The sequence below is a fragment of the Sminthopsis crassicaudata genome, chromosome 5 (assembly GCF_048593235.1).
Source record: "Sminthopsis crassicaudata isolate SCR6 chromosome 5, ASM4859323v1, whole genome shotgun sequence".
Lineage (NCBI taxonomy): Eukaryota > Metazoa > Chordata > Mammalia > Dasyuromorphia > Dasyuridae > Sminthopsis > Sminthopsis crassicaudata.
The window spans coordinates 6,464,763-6,480,784 of NC_133621.1; the positions used below are offsets into that span (position 1 = coordinate 6,464,763).

The window sequence follows — 16,022 nt, forward strand, 5'->3', positions numbered from 1 at the left end:
GGTGGGAGGCTGTTGGCTTGGGGAGAAGAGGATGCCCCTGCTGAGTTCAAGGCTAGTTAGAATGGCTTATGAAGTCTCAATTCTGAGGCATCATGACCTAAATGACATCAACTGAGCCACCAGAAGGAGACTCCCCTGGAGGATTTTTGACTTTGGGCTAGTATTGACGATTGGGTGTAGTCACTTTTTAAATTAAGTGAAAAACACATTTTTAACAGTTTTCCCAGCAAGTCATATTCAAGGAAATCTATTCAAATAACCTTTTCCTTGATCAGATCCATTCCATCAAGCTCTGTCTAAGGAATGGTTAATAGTCAAGGAGGAGAGAATTGGAATCTGGGTCGGGAAAAATGATGTGACATCTTCCACAGCTCTGTCCTAGCTAGCCTCTCAGGCCCCCATCTCCTCACTTATAAAATAGCAAGAGAAGGAGGGGATGGTAGCTGTACCACCTACCTTCTTGTTGGGAGTTGTGAAGGAAGCAAAGTAGTATGTGAATGCGAGCTGAAAGAATGTTTCTGGACAGTAATTGTCGATAGATCTAGGCATTTGTTTAAATGAAAAATTCAATTTTTTTTTCCTTTCTCACACTAGAAACTTAGTAGCAGGCAATCCAAAAAGGGTTTTTTAATGTGGGCTTCATTTTCAAAAGCCTCCAAAAACGTGGAAACAAGTCAGCTGTTCTGAACTTTTCCAATCCCGGCTCTGAAGAACATTCCCTCTCCTGTCATGGTTTTGTCTATTTCTGGCCTGAGCTAGTAAGTGCTGCAAGAACAGCTCAGTGAGGATGTGGGACTTTGATATTCCGGGTTCTGATTCCGGTTGTTTCCACTTCTGTTCTTTGCCAGAGCCTGGGATTGAAAAGTGGTTCTGAACAGTGTGGAGCTGCAGGGAAAACTTGGTCTGAGATCATCCCGGGAAAGAACGATGTACACCCAACTGGTGGACACATTCATTGTACAGGAATCAAGTTTCCACCAGAGAAAAGGGAAGAGCATTTCTTTAGACCATTAAATACCCCATAGACCGAAAGCCAAGTACGCTTGATCCAGGGTCCTTTCACACAGACCTCCCAGGGGCAAAACACAAAAACTACTAGGAATGGAATAGTTATGAATTGCTATCATATCTGGAAGCAACAATAAAAAGAAGAAAAACTTAAAAGAGAGAAATCTGGGGTGCTACAGGCTCAATACCTTCTAATTCTGCCACTTCTTAGAAAGCTGAGATAATGAAGATAAAGGATGATATTAAGGTGGCCTTTAAAATTTTCCAATGTGAACTTTAAGTTCTTTCATATGAGCTTTCTGTGAAGGGCTTTGGGTATTATCACTACCATCTTTTTAGAGCTTAGATTCTGAAGCTCATGTTTACTAATAGTCATATGACTGCACCACAGGCAGACTTTGAAGTCTGGTCTTTCTAAAGTCCAAGATCCCTATTTGAAAACAGGTTTTCCTAGGCAGCTAGGGGACATCCATAGGGATAGGGTGCTGGACCTGGATCTGAATTCAAATCCTGACTTTAGATAATTCCAGTTTTATGTTCCCAAGCAACTCATTTAATCTTGATTTACCTCAATTTCCTTATCTGTAAAATGGACAAATAATAGCGCCAATTTTCCAGGACTGTCATGAGGATCAAATAATAGTATATTTGGGAAGTGCTTTGTAAATCTTAAAATGATATATAAAAGTTAGCTTTTATGACTTTATTATTATTATTATTATTATTATTATTATGTTTACTCCTTAGCCCCCCATTCTCCTCCTCCTCTGCTCCTGGGTACTAGCTGACTCCCAGGGCCAGGGAATTGTCACTACCTGTCACCATCACTTAGAATCCCTGCAGCCATTTTTGAGCTGCTCCTTCACGGATTCTCAATTTTCTCTAATTTCTCTAAAATCACCTCATACCTATTTGGTTTCCATCTAGACAAGAACATTAGGCTCCTATAGAATTCAAGGTCCTGAAGAGCAGGCCTACTTTTCCTACTGTTTTGTATCTATAGGGACTAGAAAAACTCCTGGTCTAGAGAAGATACTTCATAAAGGGACTGTCTGGTTAATCATTAGTGACGATGAAAGCTAGCAGCCTTGCAGCATTTTAATGTTTGCTTTATGGACTTTATATTCTGTCCTTTGGCTTCACAACAACCCTGTAAGGTAGGTACCAGTATTCCTATGGTCATTTTTAAAAAGGGAGAAACGGAGGATCAGAGAAACTAAAAAATCTTGTCCATGGTCACATGGCCAGCAAATGCTAAAAATGGGATGCAAACCCCTTCCCTTTTTATGGTATTGCCAGTCCTATCAAAAGGGCAGTGGGTTCAAGTGCTACATGCACATGGCAAGACACTGAAGTTCTTGAAGTAGCTGACAACTCTAATTGTAGAGAAGGAGCTGCCTTGGAAGGAATAATTTCCTCAGCCAGGAGTCCCCAGTGCCAATGAAGGTACAGGTCTATTTCCTATCACTAAAGTGACCATATGATCATTTTACTTTTTTTAAGCAATCAGAATATCTAATTCGTGCCATGACTTCTCTGTGTGTCTCTCTGACTCTGTCTCTCTCTGTCTCTCTGTCTCTCTCTCTCTCTCTCTCTCTCTGTCTCTCTCTCTCTGTCTCTCTCTCTCTGTCTCTCTCTGTCTCTCTCTGTCTCTCTGTCTCTCTCTCTCTCTCTCTCTCTCTCTCTCTCTCTCTCTCTCTCTCTCTCTCTCTGTCTTCTTTCTCTCTTCTCGTTCTCTGTCTCTCTGTCTCTCTCTGTGTGTCTCTCTGTCTCTGTCTCTCTATGTGTGTCTGTCTCTTGATCTCTCCTTTCCTCCCTCCCCTTTCTGTCTCCGTAATGCCGTGCTTCTCTGTGTCTCCCTGCAACATGGGGAGAGTTTACCCTTTGCTCCTGGATCTTACCTGTTTCACATAGTCAGGCACTTCTTCCAGGCTTTGGAAGGAGGTCTCATTGGGCTTCATGGCATAGAACATCATGCGGATGCCCTGGGAGAGAGAAACCTCCTTGGGGGCCTCTGGGATTGCCATCTGAGCCTTGGTCAGATCAGAAGCTACAGAGAGAAAGGATGGTGACCAGGGACCCAAAGATTACTCTTGGTGGGTGAGCCGAGGCTGGGCTCTCCCCGGAAGGCCACGGCAGGTGACAAGACAGTGTGGGTCCCCCCGGTGATGAGGGAAAACCGATGCCAAGCTGGGGCTTGTTACAGGAGACCAAGGAAGCTCTTCTGCAGCTGAAGCTGCTAATGCCTGCAAAGCGAAACTGAAATCCTATCCTCCCTTTAAGAAGCCGGCCAGGGGGTGGGGAAAGATAACACAGGTGAGAGTTCACTGGGAAAATGTGGGTGGAAGCAAATGTAGCTCATCCCACTAGAACTGGCCCATCTCCCGCTGCCATTCAGCAGCCCTCCCCGGGTCTTTGCCCTTCATTCTCCCCCCAAGGATACACATCCTAACATGACAGAGCGCCTTTTGTGCAATGGGGTCATGTCTTTTCTCTCTCACTGGCTCATTCTTTTTTCCATTAAAAGGCCAGTATTTGCTAAGCTGACAGTGTAGGACTGCCAGTATATTACTGGCCCTGAAGCCTGGGGCTTCTGGATTTCATCAAAGCCATTTGGGTGACTGGCTGCTGCTGCCCACAGGAGTCCCAGCTCCCTGGAATCTTGGCCATGCACACTGTCTCGGTTCCTCCTGGCCCGGGGCCTGGAGCTTCTTGGTTGCTGAGTCTGCCAAGACTTTGCTCAGAGCCATGTGGCTGCTTTCCTTCTCCAGGAGGCCCAGGCTGAGCTTCTGAGGTGGTCTATGGGCCACCTTGCATGGCTCCAACTCTACCCCAAGAGAGAAAAAGAAGCAAACTGGCTCAAAGAGGCGAGTCCCAGTACCCCTCACCTGAGCCAGATGCAGGAAATTCTTGAAAGTTCAATTATGATGGTAAAAATCATCTGCAAAATACAGGTTGTGGCTCCCATCATCCCTTGCATAACTTGTCGTGGTATCAAGTATAATAAAAAAAAAAAGAGGGCCACACATGCTCAGAACATGGCAGCTTTCAGCTCATCTATTACATTGGTAGGTAGGTACTTGGAGCTCCTTGTCCAAGTGACACCTAGGGGAGACCATGTAGTTGCAGAGTCTGAACTATAGAATTATGGGTATTTCCATCTTTGGGAAATCAGAAAAGGGAATGAAAAGGCCACTTAATGGAAGGATGACTTTCAAGTTCCTCTTGGAAGAGCCAAGAAACAGAGTTGATGTGACATTATAGAATATGAGGATACCTTGTATCACAGTGGAAGGAAGGAAGGAAGGAAGGAAGGAAGGAAGGAAGGAAGGAAGGAAGGAAGGAAGGAAGGAAGGAAGGAAGGAAGGAAGGAAGAGAGAGAGAGAGAGAGAGAGAGAGAGAGAGAGAGAGAGAGAAAGAGAGAGAGAGAGAGGTAGGAAAAGAAAAAGATTCATTGATTTGTGAAACTAATAGATAGAATGACATGGGAAGACTTACTAGAAGCGATACAAATTGAAGTCAGCACAACCAGAGAAACAATGCACTTGATGACAGCAATAGAAACGACAAAAACAAAAATCACAATTGAATGCATACAGATTTATAATGACCAAGCTTGACCCCTCTCCAAGAAGAAACACAAGAAAATAGTTTTTTCTACTTGTGTACAGACAGATGAAACTTTACATATAACAACAAAACCTTAAACATATTGGTTTATTTTCCTGAATCATTTTTTCTTCCTTAAAAAAAACAAAAACAAAAACTTGATAATAAGAGGCAACTCTTATTGGGCATAAAGTGAAGAATTTAGATGATCCAAAATGCATTAATGAAAATTATTTTTTTAAAAATACAAAATTGAAAAGTTGCTATGTGTTCCCTGAAAATCTAACAGAGAGAATGGAAAGATTAAGAAACTCATGGAAGAATTTAAGAGGATCCTCCAAATTAAAACATCGTAGCATCATTTAATTCATTTCAAGGAGAAGCTAGGTAGCACAACAAACAGAGTATCAGGCCTAAAGTCAGGGAAAATTAAATTCATTTAGTTGCAGACAATTCCTAGACATTTTTGCCTCATCTACAAAAGGAGCTAGACAAGGAAATGGCAAGCTACTTTAGCCAAGAAAATCCCAAATGGATTCACAAAGAGTCAGACATGACTGTACAACAATAATTCATTTCAAATTGAAATTGACAAAGATGGCAAAATAAGCTGAAATAATATTATCCCTTTCCTGGGATTCCTGGGATTATCCCAGGAAAGGACAAAGACTTATAGAAACTATTTAATCTTCTTGCTTCTATATCCTTATATTTTTTCTTTTGGAAAGCACTTATGAGATGTCGAATATGGTGAGCACTCACTATCACCACAAAATTGCATTTTAACAGACAACAAATTCTCCCTGAGGGACAGAGATCCTTTTTTAAAAAGTTACATGGTACAGTAAGTCCCTAGATTCACTAAAAATCACAACACAACACTCGAGAATAAAAATCTAGGAGGGGTGAATGACATAGGATAAATATAATATTACCCTGGGTGAGGGGTGAATAAATGAAGCGAATAGAGGAAGACACTGACACAATAATGTAACAGAAGATTATCAATGTGACTCAATTGCCCAAATAAAGTGACCAAAAGAATCTAAAAATTAAAATTAATTAACATTTGACTTACTTGCCTACCAGAAAAAAAGTGCATGTATGGATGCGTGTATAGGTGTGTGTGAAGGTCAAAATAGTCCACAATTATAAACAGGATTACCTTGTGAAACAATGAAAATTGTAGAGATGAAAAAAGAAAGTTTGGGGAGAGACCCAGTAGTAATCCCAAGAAAACTTAAAGATAAAAAATGGAAGGAAAGCCACAAGATGAAAGATGGTTCTATAGCACATTCTTTTGACCATCACATGCCATGGAGCCATGATGTTTTGATTCAGATTATGCAATGTGACTAGGGAGAAGGCAGAAATCATCATCAAAGATCTACATGGGAAAAGTCAGTGACCCAATCAAAGGTCCAGAGAGGAGAACATTGTTGAACATAGCACAATGTGGTGAAAACAGAGGAATTCATTCTCAAATTAGCTGATGAACAGGAAGAAAGCAAATCGTTAGAGGCGAAAACATCGTAACATTATTATCCCAAAGGAAATATAAAAAGACTATCTTGCTTTGGAAAGCATTATTCAGCAGATGAATAAACTTTTCCCTTTACACAACTAGTTGAAATTTGCAATGCAAACTCTGGCAAAAGCAAACAGATCCATTTTTCATTTATATTGAATGTCAGTCATTCTTCAAGACCAATGAATTGTATTTTATGCATAAATGTACTTTTAAAAACCTTAAAACTAAGAATTTTATATAGATTGTTTATATAGATTTTTTCTTTTTTTGTTTTCATCTGGAATCAATATATATATATATCGATATATATAGTTTTTCCCCTGAGGCAATGGGGTTAAGTGACTTGCCCAGAGTCACACAGCTAGGAAATGTCTGAGACCAGATTTGAACTCAGGTCCTCCTGACTTCAGGGCTGGTGCTCTATCCACTGCACCACTTAGCTGCCCCTAGAATCAATATATTAACTATTATAAAAAGATTGTACAGAAAGCCTTACTTAGAAAGGATACAAGATCCCCTTGATCTAAATGCTTGATAATAATAATAATAATTGTTATTATTATTATTATTATTTTTGGCTGAGGCTATTGGAGCTAAATGACTTGCTCAGGGTTACACAGCTAGAAAGTGTTAAGTGTCTAAGGCTAAATTTGAACTCAGGTCCTCCTGACTTTAGGGTTGATGCTGTATCTACTGCATCACCTTGCTGCCTCTTGATAATTGTTTTTTTTAATATTTTATTCAGCAAAGAAAAATTCTTCCTTAAAGATTCTTTCAACAAGCTGCTTTCTATTGGTCATAATTATATAAGACTTCTTAAAATATCTAACAGAAATCACTTTGCATGATAACCTAATTATAAAAAGTAGGCAAAGCCTAAAAACGTAAGACTCACCCAAGATGTGTTTAATGCCATCATGGAAGAAATCTAGCTCACAGGCCAAATTGAAGAGAAATTTCTCAATAAATCTGAGCTCTTAAGATGATGATTGTCTCATACCATTTAGTGGTTGCATTAAGCCCACTGCAATCCACTGAAATAAAATTCATAATTAATTTTCAAGAGTTCAATCTAAAGCAGTTTTGTCACCCTAACTTGGGAGCTCTAGAAAGCAGGACACAACACTTTTCTGTTTGATCCAGGTTGACCAATGATCTCTTAGTGGACTTTTCTCAGTCTTCATTCTCCTTGACCTTTTTGAAGTCTTCAACACTGTGGTTCACTCTTTCCTCCTAGATACGTATCCTTCTGAGTTTGTAGGATACCACCTTTTCCAAGTAATCCTCCTTCCCCTCTGACTGCTCCTACTCTATCTCCTTGGCTGGATCCAGATCCCCATCATGCCTTCTAACCATAGGTATCCGTCAGGGTTCTATCCTAGGCCACCTTCTCTTCTCCCTCCATATTATTTCACTTAGTGATCTCATCAGTTCCCATGGATTTAATGACCATCTCCATGCTGATGATTCTCAAATCTGCCTATCCTGTCCCAACCTCTCTCAAATCTTACATTTCCCACTTCCTTTTAGACATGTTGAACTAGATGTCCATTAGACAGCTTAAACTCAGTATGTCCAGAACTGAACTCATTATTTTTCTCCCTAAACCCTATTTGCTGTCTTCCCTATCACTACAATGAATACCACCATCCTCCCAATACCCAAAGCTCATAACCCAGAAATCCTGAACTCATACTGTCTCTCACTGCCCCATCCAAATCCGGAAGTGTGCCAAAGGCCTATGGGTTCCACTTTTGTAGCCTCTCTCAAATGTGTCACTTTCTCTCTTGATACCACCATCACCCTCACTCAGGCTCTTTTTACATCTTGCCTTAATTACTACAATAGGTGCTGGTGGTTCTGCCTGTCTCAAATCAATTCCTACTCAAACTCATCCTCCAGTCAGCCACTAAAATGATTTTCCTGAAGTGCAGGACCAATCATCATCCCATCATGACCAACACACACACACACACACACACACACACACACAGAGAGAGAGAGAGAGAGAGAGAGAGAGAGAGAGAGAGAGAGAGAGAGAGAGACAGAGACAGAGACAGAGAGAGACAGAGAGAGAGAGAGAGACAGAGAGAGACACAGAGAGAGAGAGAGAGACAGAGAGAGAGAGAGAGACAGAGAGAGAGAGACAGAGAGAGAGAGAGAGAGAGAGAAAGTAATTCCAGTAGCTTCATATTGTGATGAAATACAAAATTCTCTGTTTTGCATTATCCAAAGTCTTTTATAACCTAGCCTTTTCTTCCCTTTCCACTTTCATACTTTATTCCTCAAAATGAACACTTCAAATTAGTGAGGATGCCCCCCACAGCTATTCTATCAACATGACACTTCAGCTCTCAGCTCTGGGCTTTTCTCTGTCTGTCTCTAATGTTTAAAGTGCTTTTCTTCTTGTGATTCAATCACTATTCCTTGATTTCCTTTAAGTTCCAATGAAAATCTCACCTTCTTCAAGAAGCTTTGCCCAACCTGGCTTCATTATAATGCCTTCCCTCTGCTAATTATGTTCTATATATCCTGTATATATCCTTGCTTTGTATACATTTTCTTATGTATTCCTTTTTTAAATTGTAAGCTCCATGAGGGCAGGGACTAAATTTTGCCTCTTTTTGTATCCCTGGCATTTAGCACAATGTCTAATACACAATGAGTGTTTGATAAATGTTTATAGAGAGACACTGAAAGTAGTAAAAAGCCACTGGATTTTATTTAATAAAAGAATAACATCATCAGATCTATGTCACTTGGCACTCGTTTGGCAGCTAAATAGATGTTAGATGGGAATAGAAAATACCTGAAGAAGGAAGGTCCACTAGCAAACTCTCTTAAAGGTCTAGGCTTGAAGTGCTGATGGTGAGCCCCAGGGTGGTGGAATTGGAGTGGAGAGAGGAGGACTTGTAAAGGTAGAAATGACAAGATTTGCCAACAGATATATGGAGTGAATGGGAGAGAATATCTATAACAGCATCAGTGTTGTGCTTGGGAACTTCAAAAGTAGCAGGGAAGTTTGTAAGAGTGAAAGGTTTGAAGGGAAAAATAATGAATTCTGTTTTGGACATATCAAGTTTTCCATTTAGCTTTGAAATTCTTTTTGGTCTATTTTTTTTATCTTGCCCATAAGTGAGAGAGTCTTAGACTTCTTTATCTCCCAGAACTCCCTGCTTCAATACACCTAGACTGGTTATTTGTAATGTCTGTGCTAGCTTTTTCGAGGATCTCTCTGGAGTCTGGATTCAGAGATCAAGCTTGAGCACACTCTCACTCCAGTGTCTCTTAAGTCTGCTTATTTCAAGTCCTCCCAGCCCTTCTATACTTTGGTACAATTATATCACTACAGCATACTGAGCATATGCCAACTGTAGAACCATTACATCACCATACTAAGTATTAAGTATATGTGAATTAGAGAAGCATCATTTCCTCAATCACACTGAGTTAATACCCTGCTGTATCTGTACTTCAAGTATACTTTTCTCAGAGTTCCCCACTATCTGTGGTCCTCTACTGTCATTGTTATATTAACAACACAATGATAGATTTACCAACTTAGACATCCCATCTTAATCATTTGCCTCATTGACTGTAAAATAGCTTATGTGGATGAAATATAGTTTAATGATTCAATGGCTCTGTTCATATTCAATCTCTTGATCAATGTGGAATATAACTTCTCCATTGTCATATATATATATATATATATATATATATATATGTGTATGTATATGTGTATATATACACACACATATATATGTATGTATATATATATATGTATATATATATATATGTATGTATATGTGTATATACACACACACACATATATGTATGTGTGTGTGTGTGTGTGTGTGTGTGTGTGTGTGTGTATGGCAGCACTTGAATTGCTCTTCTGCTATATCCTCACTCTCACTCTATGATCAGCCCATTGGCGCCATATTTTTTATTGCATCTTACATTTTCTTTTCTTTTTTTAAATAATAGCTTTTCTTTTCTTTTCTTTCTTTCTTTTTTTTCTTTCTTTCTTTTTTTTTTTTTTTTTTTTTTTTTGAGGCTAGGGTTAAGTGACTTGCCCAGGGTCACACAGTTAAAAAGTGTTAAGTGTCTGAGACCAGATTTGAACTCGGATCCTCCTGAATTCAAGGCTGGTGCTCTATTCACTGCGCCACCTTGCCGCCCCTGTTTTTTATTTTCAAAATACATACAAAAGGGGGAATCTAGGTGGTGCAGTGGATAGAGCATCAGCCCTGAAATCAGGAGGACATGTGTTCAAATCTAGCTTCAAACAGTGTTGTGTGACTCTGGGCATGTCATTTAACCCAAATTGCTTCAACAAAAACAAACAAACAAATAAAGAAACAAAAATACATGCAAAGATAGTTTTGAATATTCATCCTTGCAAAACCTTGTGTTCCAAGTTTTTCTTCCTCTTTTCCCCCCACCTCCTCCCCTAGATAGCAAATAATTTAATATGTGTTAAGCATATGCATTTCTACTATTCATATTTCCACATTTATCATTGAATTTTCTTAAAATACAAGTACAGAGAACACGATAATTAGGTTACAGGGAACACCTAAAAGCCTAACATCAAATGGATTGGCAGCCTAGCAATGGAAAGCGTTGCATTAAGGAAAACCATATGACTTGACCAGATGCATCAGAAAAATAGACAGCAGTTGAGAAGCAGACTTCAGGTAAACTTGTAGGAGGAAGAGATTTCCCTATAAGCCATAACTACAACTTTGACCAAAAACATATTCTCAAAGCCCATGCATGTTATCAGAAATATCATCTCCTAATATGAAAATGATAAAGCAAGACAGAATGATTTTAATTATTTTTTTCTATACTGGACTCAGAACATTACCTCATTGTTTTGAGTCAATATAGTTATACTATAGGAGCGACCGGGAAGAAATTTCCCCTTCACATTGATTTTTAATTCAAGTAATTTTGTTTAAAAGCCTCCTTCCTTCTTCTCTAGCTTATTGCTGGAACATGTGCACCTGTGGAAGATTATGCAACAAAACATTTGGCATAAGAGTCCACAATGTTGAAATATATAGTGAACAAACTAATTCTGCATGACTGACTTGGTTATTTCCAATATCACAGAAATATTAAAAAAGTAATTACTATTTGCTTTCTTGTATCAGTGTATGGAGAAAAAGGAAATTTAGCCTCCATCCACTCCAGACAGATTTTAATATAGTCCCTTGGAGTCTCCATCTTTGAATTTTATATTAGTCCTCATTATTAGGAAATGGAACCCCAAAAATATTAAATCAATCTCTTCATTTTCTTTGATTATATCACATTGTTTTTGGCCAAAGGCCATTAAAAATTGAGGAAGCAAACTTTATTTACAGAATAAACTTCAGATTGACTTAAGGAACAAGACTGAGGGTTTTTTTAGTATGGAATATTTGGATTTAGTCACTAATAATTTATTCGGGCAAGGCAGGAACAATGGTTTTGGAAGTTTATGCTAGCACATTGGATTCTCTGGCTCTTCTTAGTAAGCGGAAAAGGCTTTGCATTTAGTCACAGAAAAGGATGCTAATTTCTGAAGGTCAAGGTTAAAAGAGAGTCTTGTCCAGTAGACCATCAATGGGTAATGGAATCATCGGGGGCCAGGTCATGTACTCTGTGGTAATAACATCATAATGAAAGAAATGCCCAAAGTGCTGAGAATAGCACAGTTTTTAATCATCTATCAATGTTAACTGGATTATTGAACCTTTTCTTGTTGGAAATTATTCAACAAACACTTCAGAAATTACTGTTCTTGTTAATTGTGATGTTTGTACTACAAACGAAAGCATAAGCTCAAAGTTACACGAGCATGGTCAAGAGAAATAACTACATTTCCCAAGATGACAGATCTTCATTAAAAGAATGAATTCCCCCAATCCCCATAAGATTATGTGTTTTACAATGCAGACTGATTACATCATGGAAGCTAACCATGAGATGAAGTAATTATATTCTTTACTGTGGTTTATGGTCAAGATGAAGGGAAAATTATCCAGGGTATCTTGAGACTATTATGAGTGATGATTATTGTTTAAGTCAAGCCAAGCTGGAAGCTACATCGAAATAAAGAGTGGATAGGTGAGTAGCAAATACTAAAAAGCACATTCTAACAGAAACACATTTCAAACAAGAAGGTCAAAACCTGCTCTAATAAATTGAGAAAAGAATCTGGGATTGGATATACAGACCTGGGAATCAGGTTCAATTGAATTTATCACATCTTTTGAGATCAATAAACAAGAAAGTATAAAAAGGGTAGGGATTCCAGAACAGAGCCTTGATACAATTCCTACAGTTAATGAACTTAAGGAAAACCAAGAAGTGGATAGTTAGGAGTGTAGAGGGCCACAGATAGTGGGGAAACTCTGGGTGAGATATAAGAACCTTCAGCTCCCAGGGAACCTGCTAACAATGTCTAGTTTGGCTCCCCATCTTCCCTAAGGCCTCTCGGCCTTCCTGAGAAGTCAGGGGTTGGTGACAACCTGTGTTATAATTGAAGCAGAGTGATACCAGGTGGCAATCTACATACAATAGCAAGTTGATCATGTGGTCCCATGTGCGCAGTGTATGCTTAGTGCTTGCCCACTGTTGTTTTGCTTATATAAGGATATTAGGGTATATAAGGGTGAAGGAACTTGGAATAAACGGACTCTATATTTCCACCATGCTCAGACATCTCACCTCATCACTCCACCACCCCCAGCATAGGGGGTCTAGAAAGCATGGTGTGTTTTGTCATCCCAATTTGGGGGCTCTAGAAAACAGAACACAACACAGGAGAACTAGGAAAGATTAAATATCAAATGATATAGGAGGAGGGGGTTATCAACGGTGAGGTCAAGGAGGATTAGGACTGAGGGATTTGATAGATAAATGATTATTGGTAATTTTGGTGAGAGCAATTGCAGTGGCTCAACAAACTCAAAAGCCAGATTACCGAGAGCTTAGAAAGGAAAGGGATTAACCAGAAAGGGGAAAAGGCAGAAAAGGAGATGAAAAATATCAATTGCTGATGACTTTTTCATGGAGTTTTGGGATATAGAGAAAAATATAGAACTATAGCTAAATAAGTGGTAGGATCAAGTTTGGGCATTTTCAAAAGATGTTTTAAATATAGGTTTGTTTAGAATATATATGGGGACTAATGAAAAGGGACTAAGATGAAAGTGGAAGTAGCTTGCAGGAGACATCAGGAGGGGACCATGTCATTAATTCACGCAGAGTAGTTTTCCTGGACAAAGAAAAATATAATTTCTCTTCACCTGATTCTAATCTAATAGAAGATGTGCCCTGAATGATGTGAAAATAACAGTATAAGAAGGTCCAGCATTTTGTGACTAGGTCTTAGGAATTGAGGAGACTGAGGAACTAGGGGATTATTCTATTTAGGAGATCATCAATATGTTTCCCTGGTATAAGGATGAAGAGAAGTTGGGAAAAGATTGTGATCCAGGTGTTAAACTCGGAGTAAGGAATAAGGATAAACTGAGAGATTGAGGAGTGACTGATAGTTAAATATTAGCTACCAGAATCTGGAATGGTTTGTAAATTTGGATTGGACACATCCTAAAATGAGAAGAATTTGTATAGTGAAGGTGGTAAGAGAAATCCTGAGATAGGTCGTGACAACGGGGAACAAAGAAGCATTCTAACTCTTCTACTATCACCAGTAATTGTTGAGAAGGAATAGTTCATATTCTGGGGAGAAAGAATAACTAGGACTAGAAAGCTTGATGAGGAAAGTGATGACATTAAGAGAGAGATGAGTCTTGTTGAAGGTAGAAGATGGAAGGAGTAAAAAAGAAGTTTAATTATGGAGCAGGTGATATCAGAGGGAACATGGAGTGAACAGGTGTATGAAACTGGGGTGGGGCAATGATAGGGTAGATATGAGGTTCCTGAGCAGGAAACTGAATGAGGGAAGAGGGTGTGAAAGCAAAAAATATAGATATTGTAGAGAAGGCAACTTTCCATTATCAGTCTTCAGTTTCTTTATCTGCAAAAGAATGGGTTTGAATTTAGTAATCTCAAAAATCCTTTACTCAACAGTTTCACAAAATTAAAATCCCAGGAAGAGGTAATGGTGTAATGACTTCAAAATCTTGTGAGAGTATAAATGGCTGAGAGGTGGGTACCCACATCAGTGATAGTTACAAAAGTTTCTTCTCGGTTTGGCGCACAGCTATTTCTACCTGGATCTGACCAAGAAATCCCTTCACCATAACCCAAAGTGGTCAACCAGGCACTGCTTGGAAATCTCCAAGGCAATCCCACTTGTGGGCAACTATTAGGATGGTTTTCTTGATATTACACTCAAACTTACCTTTGTAATGGAAGAGGGAGTGAACGTGGCTATCTTGCCATTGCAGAATGAAAGAACCTTGTCCCAAGTGGAGAAGCTGTATGAGAAAAACCAGAATCCTGACTAAGCCTCCCCCTCTTTTTTCCTGGTACCTTGTTCTTTACTCCCTGCTGATTTTCCCAGCCTTGAACTTCTGTCTTTTCTGTCTTTTATCTTTTTGTCGTTTTACTGAGTCCCTTAAGTCTTTAATTTTATCCAGCACAATATTATATTAGGATATGCATCGAACATGTATATGTTATACTCTTTTCCAACACTGGGAATGTCACCCATTCCCAGCCCATACTTGAAGTCTACGCATCCTGCACACATGAAGAAACTTAAATTGTATTTGTCATATCAGGCAATATAAGGGAAATTGAAAATAGTAAACAGCATTGCCACTATGGCTAAAGAAAAGACCAAGACATCGCACCCAAGTCGTACCATGCTGACCTCATGGCCACGTGGGAATGCAAAGGGATGTTTCTGAAAGAGAAAGGTCCATTACCTGTGCTGAGATATTAGAGGAGACCATTCTATCTTTGTGCCTTTGGAACATCTCAATTACAGTTTAACTGGATTAAGGTAAATATAAGGAGAGTTTCTAGATTTAACTTGATTTCATTCCACAAGCAACTATGAAGTCCCTCCTATGTGCCGGACACTGGCATTCAAGAACCTCCAAGGAAAGATCTATACGACACAGGAGAAGGAAGATATGAGTTCTGGAATTGGGGTGTCTCAGCTCATATCTTGTCATTAATATCTGTGTGACTTTGGACACATTACAAATTTCTGGGGGCCTCCGTTTACTTATTCATAACATAAAGAGATAGACAGAGGTTCCTTCTATCTCTGAACCTGTGATCTTCTATACACAAGTCATAGAATAAATACAAAGTAAACACAAAATGAAGTGAGCACTTCCAACTGGGGCTGAGCATCAAGAAAAGGCAGAATTTCCTAAGAGGGCATTTTCTTGCCATGCATTGTTTTCTGTGCCTTTTCCCAGTGTGTTCCTGGTCCCAAGGATGTGATGTAGCGTGGCACTGCTCTGCATCATTCTCACATGGCAAGGAATCAGTGTGTTTTGGTAAGGCATGAGTCTGTCCTGAGCGAGCTTTTCAGGGACAGTTTTCATTAGATTTTTGACGTGACCCATGTCCGTCTCAAGCCCTTCCCTGGAAGGGAGTGCTTTGAGGGGCCAATTGTTGCAATAACCAGAGCCACAGGTGAACCCAGTCCATTGGGATAGAACCCTGGCTCTAGCCCACCCTGCCTATGGAGTGACTACATCCTTGCTTCTTGGGGTGGTTGCTGTCACACCCATGCTACAGAGAGAGAGAAGATCCAGACGCTTCCTGTTTGAGTCTCCAAGGGCTGGACCTAAATTCGCACAACTCATAAAGCTTGGGAGGAAGGTTAGAAAAGGGCTGGCCAGCAGAATGTGAACAAGAAAACACTTATTGAATAAGAAATCCTCTC

At 39.5% G+C, this 16,022-nt stretch overlaps 1 protein-coding gene across 1 annotated transcript in view; it reads right to left on the minus strand.

Moving 5' to 3' along the window:
- The window catches only part of AGMO (alkylglycerol monooxygenase), a 310,594-nt gene extending 307,334 nt beyond the window's left edge, over window positions 1–3,260 (minus strand). The window contains exon 1 of the mRNA XM_074266588.1: window positions 2,910–3,260. Coding sequence (XP_074122689.1) covers window positions 2,910–3,035 — 126 coding nt within the window. The 5' untranslated portion in view covers window positions 3,036–3,260. The remainder of the gene's footprint in view (window positions 1–2,909) is intronic.
- Window positions 3,261–16,022: the final 12,762 nt, after the last annotated feature.